General features: G+C 39.5%; 1 protein-coding gene across 2 annotated transcripts; it reads right to left on the bottom strand.

Moving 5' to 3' along the window:
* Positions 1 to 50: 50 nt before the first annotated feature.
* Positions 51 to 16,959, bottom strand: TRIM59 (tripartite motif containing 59). Of its 2 annotated transcripts, XM_027542450.1 has the most exons (4): positions 15,633 to 16,959; positions 14,615 to 14,688; positions 9,126 to 9,182; positions 1,637 to 3,564 (listed from the first exon to the last, which is right to left on the bottom strand). In XM_027542450.1, exon 4 carries the CDS (start codon positions 3,559 to 3,561, stop codon positions 2,353 to 2,355), a length of 1,209 nt encoding a protein of 402 aa, XP_027398251.1. In that variant the 5' UTR covers positions 3,562 to 3,564; positions 9,126 to 9,182; positions 14,615 to 14,688; positions 15,633 to 16,959; the 3' UTR covers positions 1,637 to 2,352. The 2 variants fall into 2 exon arrangements, with proteins under 2 accessions (XP_027398244.1, XP_027398251.1); XM_027542443.1 differs by lacking the exon at positions 9,126 to 9,182 and having other exon boundaries at positions 51 to 3,564; positions 15,633 to 16,782.
* Positions 16,960 to 18,034: the final 1,075 nt, after the last annotated feature.

Genomic DNA, 18,034 nt, shown 5'->3' with positions numbered 1-18,034 from the left:
TTTGTTTTAAGATTATACAAAGGAAAGGTAACTAGAAAAAAGTATCAGTATAATCAAAGTCTTTTCATTGGTGAGAACAGAGATGGATTTATTATTTTTTATGTTTTCATAACCAATAGAAAAGTGTAGTGCTTTTAAAAAGTTAAAGTAGATAATGCCCATAGCCCATATGAAAATTCCACATCAACCACTCCTGAGTTTCAGCACCTTATTAACCACTCAATGCAAAGATCCAAATGAGTTTATTACAATGTAAACTTTTGTTATACATAAAAACTTAGAAATGAAGATTCAAGATTATATACTTCAAATTTTACAATCTCACCCTCAAAAATACAAAAGGGAAGAGCATGTATGAGTTACTTGTATATTGGATTATTCATGCAGACTACATAAGGTTAAAAGTATTGTTTATTAAAAACTGGCAAGTTATAAAAAAAAATGAATGTCAAACCTAAAATGTTTCCATTTTTAGCTGTGATTCATAGACATGTTAGAAACCCTAGTAAAAATCTTGGTTTAAATTCTTTAAAGGTAACGCAACAGGTGAACTCTTAAAAAATACATATGGGTCTCTCGTACTAAATATATGGCTTTGGCAATTTTGTATCTGTTTGCTAATATACAAAAAAGCAAGGATTAATACTTATTTCAGAAATGTGAGATTAAAATTATATGTATTCCAAAACATGTGGCATTTTTGTGTTCTAACTTTAATCAAGTCTGCAACTCCAGGCTTAAGTTGGTGTGTAGCTGTATACACATCTTACCTCCAAATGTTCTTTGCTCACACAACATTTAGTTGTGCTATTCTGATCATGAACTGAGTACAGCCAGCCATCTTTAGACTTTTTCTCAGCAGATAAGGTCTTAAGAGTATTCTAGAACTGGTGCCTGATTACAGCCACCTCTGTAGGACCATGAGCATGCAGCTCCTAAACATGCTATCTACTTGGAATTTTGGGAAGTGAGCTTGTACTTAGGGTTGGATGGACAAAAGTGTCAATAAGTCCTACCAGGACCACAATTCAGTCCTTGTTAAAAAACGGAACTACATCAAAGGGATTTGACTTAGGTAGCTAGGCAGACTCCCCTTACAATTCAAGAAAGTAACATCAAATTATTGGTGCTTTGGCATTAGCGTCATGTGTGGATGTGAGAGTTGGACTATAAAGAAAGCTGAGCGCTGAAGAACTGATGCTTTTGAACTGTGTTGGAGAAGACTCTTGGGAGTCCCTTGGACTGCAAGGAGATCCAACCAGTCCATCCTAAAGATCCGTCCTGGGTGTTCATTGGAAGGACTGAGGTTGAAACTGAAACTCCAGTACTTTGGCCACTTGATGCGAAGAGCTGACTTATTTGAAAAGACCCTGGTGCTGGGAAAGATTAAGGGCAGGAGGAGAAGGGGACAACAAAGGTTGAGATGGTTGGATGGCATCACCAACTCAATGGACATGGGTTTGGGTGGACTCTGGGAATTGGTGATGGACAGGGAGGCCTGGTGTGCTGTGGTTCATGGGGTCGCAGAGTCAGACACAACTGAGCGACTGAACTGAACTGGCATTAGCATAAAAGACTTGAAAATTTTAAGACAATTTTAAAGACATACAGTTAACATGATGCCATCCAAACATAATGAGGGTGGGATGTATCAATATTTCCCAAGAACTGATTTTACTACAAAGACTACACAAAAGTCAAATATCAATACAATCCTAAAATAAATTTACATGAATCATAGGACAGTAAGTGCTAGGAAATGTTACTATTTTGTCCCTAACAACACTTAAGCAACAGTTTTATTAGTAATGAACATTACAGAAACTGTAGGCTCTTAAACACACTAATGTGTGGATCAGGTACATTTGATCAAACATATCTTTAACATCAGCAATCCCCTATCACTTTGACTTAGCTACTTGAATATAAAACCTCTTCTCACCATCTTTATTTGCCCATTCAAAAGTATTTTGACATCTTTTAATTAAAAACTATGTATACACAAAGAACTGCAAAGCCAACCACTGCAGTACATAATGCTAAAACACTACTGGTATAAGAACGTTAAAACAGTCAACCTTACAAACCAATAAAAATGGGATAATGTATTAATACTTAAGTTATCACTAGAGTTTGTTCTGGTTTTCAGAAAATCAGACATTGTCTCATTTCTAACTTCTGATGACACAGTTTCTATTCAACAGAAACATAAGAGGGATTATTCTGTTGCAATTCTAACAAACTTTAGCCTGCTATTTTATTTATCCAAGTTACCCCTATATTCCTCTATTTAGTGATGGTCATTAGCCTCTGCTGTACAGAATAAACCTTAAATAATCCAGATTAGAATGTTCAATGAGAAATTATTTTCCACATGAATTCCTTCAGTAAATATACAGTGTGACATAGTATATTCTTTAAATTATGCACATTCTTAGATAAACTTTGGTAAACAGAGAGAGAGACTTCAGAAAAACATATTGAAGTGATTTCATTTAAAAAGGTTATGATGTGTTGGTTAAAAAAGAGGATCAGCATCAGTATTACTGAAATTAGTGTAACTATAACAATGTTTAGAATCTTAAAAAATTCAACTTTTTCCTCTTTATCAGGCCAGGCACAGGGAATCCTTTTTGAAGAGATCTTCATTTCAGGAATAAGAAGTTTCTTAATTTGTCCAATTTCTGTTCTGCTCCAATCTTCTTTCAATACTTGGCTTACTCGAGGATAAATTTCAACAGGTTGGACGTTAGGAAGTGGTCTTTGTTTCAAGATGTGCACACGTTGGCGGACGTCGTCAACTTTTTCAAGAAATTTAAGTGGAGCCTCTTCTTGTAAAGATGTTGTCAGTGTCACTAATTCAAGCTGCTGCTCTCTTATTTCTTTCATTCTTTCAATTTGTGGAGTATATTCTTGATTAATCAGATTGCCAACATCACAAAGAGCTGTTAGGAAAATTTTTTTTTTCTGTTCTAATGTATCACTAAGCTCCTTAAAATACTGGAGAACAACTTCCTTATCACCTTGGACCATTTTCTCTGAATGAGATTTTTGTTCTTCTAGCTTCTCAATAAGACAAGTAAGATCTGTCCAGTGTGTGTCAGTTAACTGTTCAAGCAGTTTCTGAGGTGTGTCCTTTTCTTTCATATAGGCACTCTGAAGGTCGTCTATAGGATGACCGTGATGTTGACCTATGGTAAGGCAATGACCACAAACCAATTTTTTATCCAGGAGACAGTAAACATTTAAGGGCTGCCTATAATGCTCAGGGCAGGTGATGATATCCGGATGGTCTTCTTGCTGGTACTTTTCAATAATAGCCCTTAATGCAAAATTAACAGGTAAAGATTCAATACCACTTGGAGCAATTTCAATAATACTTCTGCAGTTAGGGCACTTGAGTGGAATGCGTAAAGGTCTCCATATATAAAAGTTACCAGTTGCCTGTAGCACATTTTCCAAACAATTTCTACAAAATGTATGAGAGCACGGTAGTACACGAGGATCTTCAAAAATACTGTAACAAATGGGACATGTTAATTCATCCTCAAAATTGTGCATTTCCTGTTGAGAAAAAAAAGTATTTTAATTCTACATATAACAGACATATTTGCATACATTATATAAAGTTTTAAGTGTTAACCTATAAACAATATATCATACTTGTCATTTACAAGAGGATATTTACTAAGATTTCAAAAATGATTTTCTATATAATTTAATTCCTAATACTGATTATTGATAACCTTTAAGAGGTCACTTTGGGGTGTTCTGTTGGAAGTCTACCTAATGACTAAATAGTCTGAGCAACTTTTTACATTCTAAGATGCTAAAATCAAAACTATACACAAGTAATGAATAGACAGAACTAAATATTAAATAACAAGTTGATTCTTAGCAAAATTACATTCTTCAATTCATATTCCCAGTTGACTCAACCACAGTTTCTAAAGTAAGTTACTAAATTTCTAACTGTTCTATAAATTTCTCAGGTTCTTGAATTGGAATTCTAATGTATGTGCTTAAAGCCCTGAATCAGCACAGTGTAATATTCTAAAGTAATGTTAATTTGAAGATTCAGAAAGGGAAAACATTTCTGAATTAGTCCTGGCAATAAAGTTTGAAAGATGAAGTGTTGATAGTGGTAATTATGAATTACTGACCACTAGAGAAGGCAATGGCACCCCACTCCAGTACTCTTGCCTGGAAAATCCCATGGGTGGAGGAGCCTGGTGGGACGGGGGAGCCTGGTGGGCTGCCGTCTATGGGGTCGCACAGAGTCCGACACGATTGAAGTGACTTAGCAGCAGCAGCAACAGCAGCAGAGCATAGTGCTAAAGAATGCCATTAGTTATCTTTCCTTTAGGAAAGAAATCCAGCAACAGTTCAGAGATCCTCTCTGACACAAGTAACTTCACTTCTTTGCAAGCTATTACTGGTTATTTCCAACAAGCCTTCCAAGTGCCATTCTTGTAAAATCATCCTCTATAAAAACTGTTAGGAGTTTCAATAAACAACATCTACAAATAACTAATTGTACTTTTAATAAACATAAAAACCTCTTCAGTCTTTATAGCTCTATGCGCCCCCTCTTCACCATGTGCAAAACCAAACTCTTTCAAGCCTGAACTTGAGTCCCACCTCCTTCCCCAGATGTGGTCCCCTATTAATCTCACTGAACACTACACTTCTACTTTCTAGCTCTTAGATGGACTTTATTTAAAAGACTTGTGGGGATATTCCCTGGTGGCCCAGTGGTTAGGACTTGGTGCTTTCACTGCCAAGGCCCATGTTTGACACCTGGTTGGGGAACTAAGATCGTGCAAGGTGTGTGGCATAGCCAAAAAAACAATAATAAAGGATTTTGTAACATTTTTCTATACATTAGAATATATGCCTGCAGTAAGTGCAGACACTGTGTCTAAGTGCAGAACCTGACACAACAGGCATTCACTCAACACTGGTTGAATAAACACTGCCCCTTAAGAGACCAATGCTGATAAAATGTCAGACCTTAGTTTTAGGGTTTTTATTTTAAAACAGCAAAATTTCTGCTTAGGAAAAGTTCTATCAGGTATACATCTGAAAACAGAAAACACACCATTCAGACTAACAGCATTAAGAACTACAATGAGCCAGGATGTGTGAGACTAATCAGCCTGAACTGTGAAGCATTCCAGAAAACAAAACTGGGCAACAGAACAGAAGGTGACATTCACTGCAGGTAAATTCAAGTGCCTACATGTTGGGAAGCCTTTATGATCATCTTGTACCTAACAGAGCTCTGAAATCGAAAAACCACCCAAGAAAAACAAAACATTTTTTCAGTTTAAGTGATGTCAGAATTCATAATGAAGAAATAAACAGAATAATATTTTGCAAAGGAATAAAATTTGAACAATGGACATATATTCAATTTAGATTTAATATTAGAGTTATTTAATGCAAGTATCAAAAAGTAACCCTAAAACTGAACACAGTATTTCCCTCCAAAGCTTCCCTCCAAAATCCTATACTTGTTAAAAAGTTAGAAAACATTTTCCCTGGGAACCCATTTAAGGATCCCAAAAGTTCAACTTTTTTTAGAAGGATATTCAAAATAACCATATTGTAAAGAAAATATCATCTCTTGAACTTACACAAAATGTAAGCATTAGATATCCTGGTCTAATACAGCAAATATAGAACATCTACAACACTTTCTAGAACTAACGCAAAAAAAAGATGTCCTTTTCATCATAGGGCCTGGAATGTAAAAATTTTTAGACAAAGTCAAGAGATATCTGGAGTAACAGGCAAGTTTGGCCTTAGAGTACAAAATGAAGCAGGGCAAAGGCTAACAGTTTTGTCAGGAGACCATGTTGGTCATAGCAAACACCCTCTTCCAACAACCCAAGAGACAACTCTACACATGGACATCACTAAATGGGAAAAGCTCTACACAGTCAGCAAAAACAAGACCTGGAGCTCACTGGCTCAGATCATCAGCTGCTTTTTTGTAAAATTCAGGCTTAAATTGAAGAAAACCACTAGCCATTCAAGTATGACCTAAATTAAACTCCTTATGATTATACAGTGGAGGTGACGAATGTGTGTTAGTCACTGTTGTGTCCAACTCTGTGATCCCACAGACTGTAGCCCGCCAGGCTTCTCTGTCGATGGAATTCTCCAGGCAACAATACTGGAGTGGATTCCAATTCCCTTCACCAGAGGAACTTCCCAACCCAGGTCGAACCCTGGTCTCCTTCCTCACAGGCAGATTCTTTACCATTTGAGCTACAGCGTAGTCCCTGGAGGTGACGAAAAGATAGAATTAGATCTGGTAGACAGAGTGCCTAAAGAACTATGGATGGAAGTCACTGAAAAAGAAATGCAAAAAGGCAAAGTGGCTGCCTAAGGAGACTTTACAAATAGCTGAGGAAAGAAGAAAAGTGAAAGGTAAAGGAGAAAGGGAGCGATATACCCAACTGAATGCAGAGTGCCAGAGAAGAGCGAGGAGAGAGAAGGCGGCCTTTAAGAGAACAACGCAAAGAACAGAGGAAAACAATACAATGACAAAGACTGGAGATCTCTTCAAGAAAATGAGAGATATCAAAGAGAACATTTCATGCAAGGATAGACACAATAAAGGACAGAAATAGTATGGACTGAACAGAAGCAGAAAGATTAAGAAGAGATGGCACGAATACACAGAACTATACAAAAAATCCCTTAATGACCCAGATAACCACAATGATGTGGTCACTCACCTAGAGCCAGACATCTTTAGAGTGTGAAGTCAAGTGGGCCTCTAAGTGATGCTTTCTAAAAGCATCACTGCATCACTATAAAGAAAGCTAGTGGAGGTGTTGGAACCCCAGCTGAGCTACTTAAAATTCTAAAAAATGATGCTGTTAAAGTGCCACACTCAAAATGTCAGCAAATTTAGAAAACTCAGCAGTGGCCACAGGACTGGAAAAGGTCAGTTTTCATTCCAATCCCAAAGAAGGGCAATGCCAAAGAATGTTCGAACTACCATATGATTGTGTTCATTTCACATGCTAGCACAGTAATGCCCCAAAATCCTTCAAGCTAGGCTTCAACAGTACATGAACTGAGAACTTCCAGATGTACAGGCTGGGTTTAGAAAAGGCAGAGGAACCAGAGATCATTGTCAACATCCACTGGATAATAGAAAAAGCAAGAGAATTCCAGAAAAACATCTAATTCTGCTTCACGGACTATGCTAAAGCCTTTGACTTTGTAGATCACAACAAACTGGAAAATTCTTAGAGAGATGGGAATACCAGACCACCTTACCTGTCTCCTGAGAAACCTGTATGCAGGTCAAGAAGCAACAGTTAGAACCAGACATGGAACTGACTGGTTCCAAATTGGGAAAGGAGTATCTTCAGGCTATATATTGTCACCCTGCTTATTTAATTTATATGCAGAGTAAATCATGCAAAATGCCGGAATGGATGAAGCACAAGCTGAAATCAAGATTGCCAGGAGAAATATCAACAACTTCAGATATGCAGATCATACCATGGTAATGGCATAAAGTGAAGAGATACTATAAAGCCTCTTGATGAGGGTGAAAAAGAAGCATGAAAAAGCTGGCTTGGAACTCAACATTAACAAAACCAAGATCATGGCATCCGGTCAAACAGAAGGGGAAAACATGGAAGGAGTGACATATTTTATTTTCTTGGGCTCCAAAATCACTGTGGATGGGGACTGCAGCCATGAAATTGAAAGACACTTGTTCCTTGGAAGGAAAGTTATGACAAACCTACTGCAAGCATGCGTGCTCAGTCACGTCTGATTCTTTACGACCCCATGGACTGTAGCCCTCCTCTGTCCATGGGATTATCCAGGCAAGAATACTGGAGTAGGTTGCCATGCTCTCCTCCAGGGGATCTTCCCGACCCAGGGATCAAATCCAAGTCTTCTGCACTGGCAGGTAGATTCTTTACCACTGAGCCACCTGGGAAGCTCAAGACAACCCTAGACCGCATATTATAAAGCAGAGACATCACTTTACCAACAAAGGTCTATACAGTCAAAGCTATGGTTTTTTCAGTAGTCATGTATGGATATGAGAATTGGACCATAAAGAAGGCTGAGTGCTGAAGAATGGATGCTTTCAAATCATGGTGCTGGAGAAGATTCTTGACAGTCCCTTGAATTACAAGGAGATCAAGCCCATCAATCCTAAAGGATATCAACCCTGAATACTCATCGGAAGGATTGATTCTGAAACTGAAGCTCTAATACTTTGGCCACCTGAAGCGAAGAGCCAACTCATTGGAAAAGACCCTGATGCTGGGAAAGACTGAAGGCAAAAGAAAAAGGGGTCGAAAGAGGATGAGATGGTTAGATAACAATACCAACTCAAAAGACATGAATTTGAGCAAACTCCAGGAGATAGTGGAAGACAGAGGAGGAGCCTGGCGTGCTACAGTCCATGGGGTCGCAGAGAGTCAGACATGACTTAGTGACTGAACAACTAATAGCATATATTTTTAATAAAATTTAATCAGAAATGTGTAGATAAAGATACAGAAATCAAATCTACTCTCAGATTACCTTCTTCTAGCTGTTATGAAAAACTGATTTTAGCCAACACATTCATGAGAAGTGAAGACTGGCTAACAGAAGTAAGCCTGATTGAAAATAACTATTAATATGCAAGGTCAGGAACTTCCTAACTCTGGGTGCTGCCTGAGAAACAGAAGATTAAAGTGGCTATCATGCTTAGGAGCTAGTTCTTCCAGAAACTAGTATGAAATTTTATGTACCAGAAGTTTTCCATAACCAGCCTAGACTCTTGATGGGGGGAAAAGGAGCAAAAAACTTTTCCAATAAGTATTTTCTGGGTTGAGTATCTTGGATTTAGCTATGTTGTGTGTAACAACAACACTGGAAACTAGAAGACAATGAAGCAATTCTTTAATAGGAAAACATGGCTTCCAACCTAAAATTCTACACCCAGAAAAAGTAAATTTTGAAAGTAGTCTAAAGATACTTTGACACAAGAGGTCTCAAAACCCACTACCTGGGTTTTGAAACACCCACTACTTGCCATTTCTTAAAAAAAAAAAAAACTACTGCAGGAAGACAAGAAAAATAAGAATTCTCACCAGGGTAACTGTGAAATGGAATCCTGGACAACTGTGCAGCAAGCCTAGAGAAAAAGTCTAGAGGAAGAAGACAGAAATCCAGAAGAAATGTCTTTAAGTAAATTAATGGAACAGACAATATTTCATGTGTCTGAACATACTGAGAGGTAATGAGAAAACTAAATGTAGGAGAAAATGATGGAATCATGAAAAGACAAAATATTACAGCACACTATATAACTCAGTTGTCCCATTAATCATAACATTATAAATATTAATACTGATTTTACCAAAAAGTATGACTGTTATGGATTGAATGTGTCTCCTGAAAATTCATATGTTAAAATCCTAACCCTTAATGTGATAGTATAAATGAGGCAGAGGTAATTAGGTCTTGAGAGTTGAGCCCTCATGAATGAGATGAGCCCCTTAAAGGAAGAGATACAGAGCTTGCTCCCTCTCTTTCTCTGCTCTCTGCCATGTGAAAGCACAGCAGGAAGATGGCCATCTGCAAACCAGGAAGAGAGCTTTGGCCAGAACCTGACTGTGCCAGCATCCTGATCCTGGACTTCCTAGCCTACAAAACTGCAAGAAATCAATGATTGTTGTTTAAGAAATCAATGATTGTTGTTTAAGGTAGGTTTGTTATAACAGCTCAAATTAAGAAAATGAAAAAGTTATATTGGGGGGAGGAAATAGGGAAGGAAACAGTGTTTAAGAACTTATCTTAATCTTCCCTTATAAGAAGTCAATACATACCTAAAAATGAAAAATCAAGAAATCACATCAAAAGCCAATTATTTAGAAATATAGAAGCAATTCCAAAAGAAATATTTAAATGGAATGAAATAATTGCTTCTGGAGAGCAGGAATCAAGACTCGGGAACATGAGGGCAGGAGGCTGCTGCTTTCCATTATAAACCTAAATTCTCTTTTACTTTCAACAAATTAACAGGTAATTTAAAATATTAAAATTTTAAAGAAATAAAGACAATCCCACATGCATCTAGTCAGAAAATACACTCTAAAAAAAGGAAAATAAAAACATAATGATCTCAAAATTCTCTGGGAGACTATAATTTCTAAAGATGGCCACAAAAGTTATTTCTCAGGTATGTTATTCTGAGATGTGACTTTGTTGGTATTCTCTCAAGAGATGAAATCTATTCTCCCCTCAAAAAGATCTGGGCAAGACATGTGACTGCTCTGACCAACAGGATACAGTACTAGTGACACGATGACAGTTCTGGATATAACCCTTAGGGAGCCTAGCAGATTGCTGCCTCTTTGCTATGTAAAAATTCTATCCTGCTCTGCTGATGAGGCCAAGTGGAGGAGCAGCAAGGTGCCAGACCCGTGAGTGAAAAAGTCATCTTGGACATCAGGCATCCAACCTTCTATTTGTTACACAGCAGTAGATAAACAGAACACCTCCAAAGCAACTAGAAATGATAAAAGACAATGTAGCAGTCAATACCCACAGGGGTCAGGAAGAAAAAGGATATGACCTCAGAATTCTCTACCCAGCCAAGATACAATTTATTCATTCATTAATAAACTAAACAAGTAATATAAAAAGGATTCATCTTTTTTAAAAAGGGGAAAAAACAGAAAATGAACCTAGGAAAAGCAAAAGAAAAGAACAATTCTAACTCGTGAAGAAAACTGTGAATTAGAAAACAGAAAACTGTAAGAATTGATAAACCCGAGGCCTGGCTCTTTAAATAAACAAACCTTTAGCTATCTCTGACAGGAAGCCTCCAAGACAGACCTCTACCTCCCAGTTGTCACATCCTTTTGTAATTCCCTTCTCTTGAGTGTGGCTGGACTTAGTGACTCCCTTTTAACAAACAATACAGCAGATGTAACTTTAAGATTTTGTAATACCAGCCTTCAGTCTGGAATGCTCTGGCTCTCTCCAGCTCTCTTATATCACTCTCACCAAGGGAAGTAAGATGCCACGTTGCAAGCAGACCAAGGTCCACCGCTGTGGCAAGAAACTAAGACCCTTAGTCTAACAACCCCCAAGAACATGAAGACTGAAGCAACTACATAATGAGCAGATACTTCAGGTCCAGTAAAATCTGGCAATGACTGCAACATCACGAGAGACCATGGGCCAGAAGTGGACAGCTAAACTGCTCCGAGATTCCTGACCCAAGGGAACTGTTTTAACTTTTGTTTTAAGCTGCTAAAATGTGGGATTGGTTATGCAGCAATAAGGGGCTTCCCTGGTGGCTCAGATGGTAAAGAATGTGCCTGCAATGCAGGACACCGGGGTTCGATCCGTGGGTAGGGAAGATGTCCTGGAGTAGGAAATGGCAACCCATTCTAGTATTCTTGCCTGGAGAATCTCAAGGACAGATGAGCCTGGCAGGCTACTGTCCATCGAGTCGAAAAACAATTGGACATGACTGAGCGACTAAGCGTGCAATGCAATGCAAACAAGAGGGTTAAGAAAGAAACAACAAATGTACTAAGTTTAGCATTAAAAAAAGGAAATAAGCCAAAAATGGGAAAAGCCAAAATTATAGAGAATAGCTATTTGAAAGTCTACAAGAAATTAACTATTCTCTACTGTCAGTTCCAATACCAAAATTGACCAGAGAAGATAAAGAAAACCATGAGAGAAATTCACAAGCTGGGAAAGTGCTACTCTGGGGGAAAAAAAAGGCTCTGGAAAAAAAAAAGGTGGGAAAGGGAGAAAGCTTCTCTGGTGGGTTCACCCAAGTGGTTAAGAAACAATTACTTGTACTACTGCTGGAGAATACAAGATGGCAAGTTTGCAAACTGTTTTGAGGATAGTATATAACACAATTGCAAAACCTAACAAAGACAATTCAAAACTAAAAATAGAACAATTACAAAAATGGATACTAATGTAAAATCCTGAACACAATATTAGCAAAAACAAATCCTGATCACATTAAAAGAATACAGTACAGAACCAAATACAGTTCTTTCTGGAAATGTAAAGTTAACTCAGTAACAGAAAATTACTCAATTAGGTCAGTGGAGAAAAAAATGTATGATCACGTTAGACATGAAAAATGCACAGAATATAAAAGCCAATAAGCACTGTCTACAAAGACATAATAAAATGGTGGTTGCCAGGGGCTAGAGGGAGGAGAGTTGGAGAGTTATCATTTAATGAGTGCAGCTTCACTTTGGGAAGATGAAAATGTTCTGGAGACAGATAGTGATGGCTGCACAACAATGTGAAATGTACTTAATGCCACTGACTATACACTTAAAAATGGTTAAAATGGTAAATTATATGTAAGTTTTAAAAAAATAAAAAAAATTTTAAAAATGTTTAAGTGTCTTGCCTATTATCCAGCCAGGCTCACCCCTGCCAAAGTAATTTTTAAATCAATTTCTATTATTCTATAATTTTAAAAAGCAAAAAAAATGACCCGTGTAAAATGTTATTTTCCTCCAGCGGGGACTAAGAGACAAAGGACAAACTGATAACTTAGTTCAAGATTTCCTGCTTCCCTTTTAAAAGTCACCAAGAAATATGAATATAAAAAAGAAATCTTTTCAGAAATAAACCTGAAGCTAAATCATCTACTTATAAATTATTTCTCAGATTTCTTGTGCTTAAGTGTAAAAACAAACACATTATTGAACTTCTAAAGTTTTCATGCAGTCTTTCTCCAGCAAGTTGATTTTCTATGGAGTCTCCACAGTGTCTAACCAGCTTATTATGTATGGTCAGCACTGACAGCAGATGATGGAGAACTGGGCATACCAAAAATATCATTCTCCTGTGTAAACTATTTTTTAAAAGCCTTAATTCCCTAATGCATTATTGTCTTTCATCTCTAAATATGAATGGTTATAAAACATTCATTACAGTTTACCACCTCTGAAGAGAAATCTGCTACATTATAGAGTTATATGACTTGCTCTAGTACTTAAGACAGTGAGTCAGCTGTAAGTCTGGGAAAATTCAAGAAGTGCCACCACCCAGTCTGGGTCTCACATCTTTGTGGCCCTGATTTAAAAAAAAAGAATAAATGTACAAAAATAATGAAGGCTCACCTAACTCAAAACAAACAAAAAAAATTCTATGGTCAGATCTGATTTTAACTCTGCCCATTTGTATGTTTTCCTGCATTTTGACATCAACCTGTTCCCTCAAACTAAAAAAAGACCAGGCTCCTCTGTCCACAGAATTCTCCAAGCAAGAATCCTGGAATGGGTAGCCATTCCCTTCTTCAAGAGATCTTCCCGATCCAGGGATCAAACCCAGGTCTCCTGCATTATAAGCAGATTCTTCACCATTTAAGCCACTAGGGGAAGCCCATTAATGCAATTTAACAAGGAACTGATATGAGGAGTTAAGATTTTCTTTGCCTTTTTAAAAAATATTTTTCAAAGTGAAAATACACATTTGGTGGGGAAAAAAGCAACGTTAAAACTAACATCAACTAAGATCAAAATTTCATCTTGCCAGAGTAGCTAAACTATGGGCCCTTACTTTAAGGGATAGCTATTGTTATTGTTGTTTAGTCACTAAATTGTGTCCAACTCCTTTGCCACCCCAGGGACTGTAGCCCGCCAGGCTTCTCTGTCCACGCGATTTGCCAGGCAAGAATACTGGAACAGGTTGCAACTTCCTTCTCCAGGGGATCTTCCTGACTCAAGGATTGAACAGTGTCTCCTACATTACAGGCAGATTTCTCTCTTTTTTCTCCACCTCCCCCCACCCACCCAACCACCACCGCCTCCCCCGCCCCCACTGCTGAGCCATCAGGGAAGCCCCAAATGATAGCTACTTGGTGATTAAAAAGAAATGCAGTGGGGGAAAGAGAGGATGAAGAGGGAGTGTGTATGTGTATTTATACACATACTTACGGCTCATTCACACTGTTATATGGCAGAAACCAACACAACATTATAAAGCAATTATCCTCCAATTAAAAATGAAAATAAATAAAAAAGGAATGCAGGGCCTTCCCTGACAGTCCAGGGATTAAGACTTTGCTTTCCAATACAGGGGATGCTGGTTTCGATCCTTGGTCCAGGAGCTAAGATCCCACATGCACTGAAGCCAAAACCCAAAACGTAAGACAGAAGCAATATTATAACAAATTCAATCAAGAGTTTATAAAAAAGGTCCACACTGAAAAAAAACCTTAAAAAAAAAAAGGAATGCAGCAACGATATGTAAATGCATGGTAAAAAGGTACCCCAACAACTTAATAAATTCAACTTGCAGATCTCTAAGTGTTAAACGTGTGTGTCTGTATTAAGATGCACATATTCTTGTAAAATTTCCAGTAGCAGGGTAAACAAGAGTTAACAGTGACTAACTTTAAGGTACAGGTCAGATAAGAGAGTTGTTTACTTTTCATTTCAAGATCCTTCTACATGGTTTGAATTTTACATACCACCAACATACACTCTTTTTTTAAAGAAAAGATTCAAAAATTTAAATCACCTTACAGTTTAAAAATTTACTGAAAATCTCTTTGGTATTCACTTAATCTCCCAGAACTTACCACTTAGTTGACTTTCTGGTTTGGAGACTGAATATATATCTTCTTTAACTTTTTCGGATTCTTTTATCCTTATTCTGAAATAAAATTATTTTATCTTAATGTTCTAGATTCAAATTCTCAAAAAAACGTTAAGTACATGATAGGAAATATAACTATCTTTGATACTTACCTTCCCTGAGCCTCATTGTGTGTGTGTGTGTTTTAAAGTAGTGACAAATATCAATAGCTGTGGAGTAGCAGGAGAGGTATTACTGTAACTTGAAAATCCCAACAAATCTGTGACCAAATAAACTGTCACAAAGGCCCTCTTTTTATAGCGTCAAGTGTCTAGAAAACATTAGCTAACAATGGTGATGACGGTGTAAACCTTCATGGTCCTGTTGGACTGCTGAGAGTTAAATGCAAGGCAAGAAGCACTCATAGGAATGAAAGGTTACGCCAGTTAAAGATCACAAGTCTTGATTTCAGTTATTCCCATCAGTACGTCTGTTAATCTCTCAGTTCTGCCACGTAAATGTTGAGAATCCCTGGAGGTGTTTTACCTAGGGCCTCTCACAACTGCCGTTTCACATCTGTAAGATGGGTGTAACTACACCTACCCTGTTAATTCCGGTGAGAACGTCTGCCAGAGAAGGGGCTCAAACACCAGGGCCCTTCACCTTCACTTTCTAGAAGGTTTCAGACAAATCCTTCCGGGCCTCTCCCCCAACGCGCCCCGCGGTCCTCCATCCACTCCGACCCCCGAGTGGTCTCACCCAGCTCGGCGGAGTACGGCCCCTTTCCCCACCCCACCACAGAGGGCCTTCTCTCTCGCGGAAATGCAGCTCCATCCTGGCGGGAGGGAAAACAAGGTTCCCCCAACTCTTCACCTAGGACAACAGGGAAGAGACGCAGGACCCAAGCCAGCCCTCGGAATTACCAAGCCTCAAACACACACAGTACACCAGCCTGGGCTACAAGCAAAGAGGAAGGACCCAGAGCCGCCTTTTCTGACAGAAGAAATGTTCCTTAAACTCACCGTGAGGACGGGAAACCAGGCAACTCCACCAGCAGCAACAGAGCTGCACAGCCTCCGGACGGATGCTAAGGGCTGCTTGGCGTCCCCGCCCTCCTCGGCCCTGAGGCCTTCAGGTGCTCAGAAGAGGCGGAGCTCGGGCGCCTCACGACGCAGGCGCAGTCTCCCGGCAACCTTCAACTGCGTAGCCTCAGCCAATGAGAAAGAGCGCGGGGCCGCGGTTCGAAAGTAAACTGCCCACAGTTGGGGCTGAAGTCCGGGCACGGTCGCTAGGGCTCGGCTCGAGGCCAGCGGTGAGCTTTCTGCGCCTGCGCACTAGGAGGGGGTGCAGCTCTGGCGTTGCTGAGGCGCGCCGCAGGCTTTGCTTCAGCTGCCTGGGGCGCTTCTGGCTGCCGTGAGTCTGACCTGGAGTCCCTGTTGGGGCTTCTGGATGGCGTCCCGGGAGAGGCGGGGCCTGGCGGAGGCCTATGATTTCTACAAAAGATTAGTAGAACTACTTCTATTTTTTATTTTAACGTGGAGCCAAGTCGGCATGTCCTAATTCTAGACTTTAAAGCGCAGCGTCTTCCGTTGTGACTTCATTGGTTCCCAGCACCCTGAGGCGTCCTGGGCGCACAAGCACCCCAGTGAGCGAGCGCCATCCTCGCCTGAGCCCGTCTTTGCTTTTGTTTACAGCGTCTGGAGAGACAAACCCATCAGAATACTTGTTTCCGCGTAGGAGAGGGCTTCTGATGACTGAGAATTCTCTTGTACTTAAAGAGAACTAACTCTGAGGGGTAGGGGGACCTTAAGACTCATTTAGGACCATTTCCCTCCATATCGCCCTACTACTACTACTTCTCTGCGTCTCGCCTCCGCCGCGTCTCCACGATACGAAATTGTTGTCTGGAGATGACTATTGCACAGAATTCCTGATTTCCAATTTAATTTCTCCGCCAAATTCCTATTTCACGTTCTTAACCCCTAGAATTACAAAACAAACAGTTCAGTCCTTTCTCTTAAGAAACTATCCAGCTATATCTCAAGATACACTCTCATCACACTACCCTCTAAAATGTAGTTAGAAGTTATTTACTGTAGTAAATAAAGATGTGGACATCAGTATACTGTGTATTGCTAGTACTTTCAGATCTTAGGCTCTTTTACAGTAAATTACAAAAAAATATTAAACAAAATTTAGTATCAGTGAGTCCTGAGTCAATCTCAGATGTCTTCACCAGTTTAACTACTGAAAGGGTTACTTACATTGTGTGAATTCCAGTGCTATTCAAGCTATCCGCTGTTACACGGTGACATATATCCATTTATAGAGTATATCATGAGAAACGCTGGACTGGAAGAAACACAAGCTGGAATCAAGATTGCCGGGAGAAATATCAATAACCTCAGATATGCAGATAACACCACCCTTATGGCAGAAAGTGAAGAGGAACTAAAAAGCCTCTTGATGAAAGTGAAAGAGGAGAGTGAAAAAGTTGGCTTAAAGCTCAGCATTCAGAAAATGAAGATCATGACATCTGGTCCCATCACTTCATGGGAAATAGTTGGGGAAACAGTGGAAACAGTGTCAGACTTTATTTTGGGGGGCTCCAAAATCACTGCAGATGGCGACTGCAGCCATGAAATTAAAAGACGTTTACTCCTTGGAAGGAAAGTTATGACCAACTTAGATAGCATATTGAAAAGCAGAGACATTACTTTGCCAATAAAGGTCCGTCTAGTCAAGGCTATGGTTTTTCCTGTGGTCATGTATGGATGTGAGAGTTGGACTGTGAAGAAGGCTGAGCACTGAAGAATTGATGCTTTTGAACTGTGGTGTTGGAGAAGACTCTTGAGAGTCCTTGGACTGCAAGGAGATCCAACCAGTCCATTCTAAAGGAGATCAGCCCTGGGATTTCTTTGGAAGGAATGATGCTAAAGCTGAAACTGCAGTACTTTGGCCACCTCATGGGAAGAGTTGACTCATTGGAAAAGACTCTGATGCTGGGAGGGATTAGGGGCAGGAGGAGAAGGGGACGACAGAGGATGAGAAGGCTGGGTGGCATCACTGACTTGATGGACATGAGTCTAAGTGAACTCCGGGAGTTGGTGATGGACAGGGAGGCCTGGCGTGCTGTGATTCATGGGGCCGCAAAGAATCGGACATGACTGAGTGACTGAACTGAACTGAACTGATGCACATAGTTCAGAGAAGGCAATGGCACCCCACTCCAGTACTCTTGCCTGGAAAATCCCAAGGACGGAGGAGCCTAGTGGGCTGCAGTCCGTGGGATCACTAAGAGTCGGACACGACTGAGCGACTTCACTTTCAGTTTTCAGTTTCCTGCATTGGAGAAGGAAATGGCAACCCACTCTAGTATTCTTGCCTGGAGAATCCCAGGGACGGGGAAGCCTGGTGGGCTGCT

Source organism: Bos indicus x Bos taurus, chromosome 1 (assembly GCF_003369695.1).
Source record: "Bos indicus x Bos taurus breed Angus x Brahman F1 hybrid chromosome 1, Bos_hybrid_MaternalHap_v2.0, whole genome shotgun sequence".
In the NCBI taxonomy this organism is placed as follows: Eukaryota; Metazoa; Chordata; class Mammalia; order Artiodactyla; family Bovidae; genus Bos; species Bos indicus x Bos taurus.
The sequence above is the reverse complement of the archived record's forward strand: the minus strand, read 5'-3'. Positions and strand labels throughout refer to the sequence as shown.

Bases quoted from the DNA above. Each gene is read 5' to 3' on its own strand.
- TRIM59 (XM_027542450.1), bottom strand. From the start codon at position 3,561: ATGCACAATTTTGAGGATGAATTAACATGTCCCATTTGTTACAGTATT.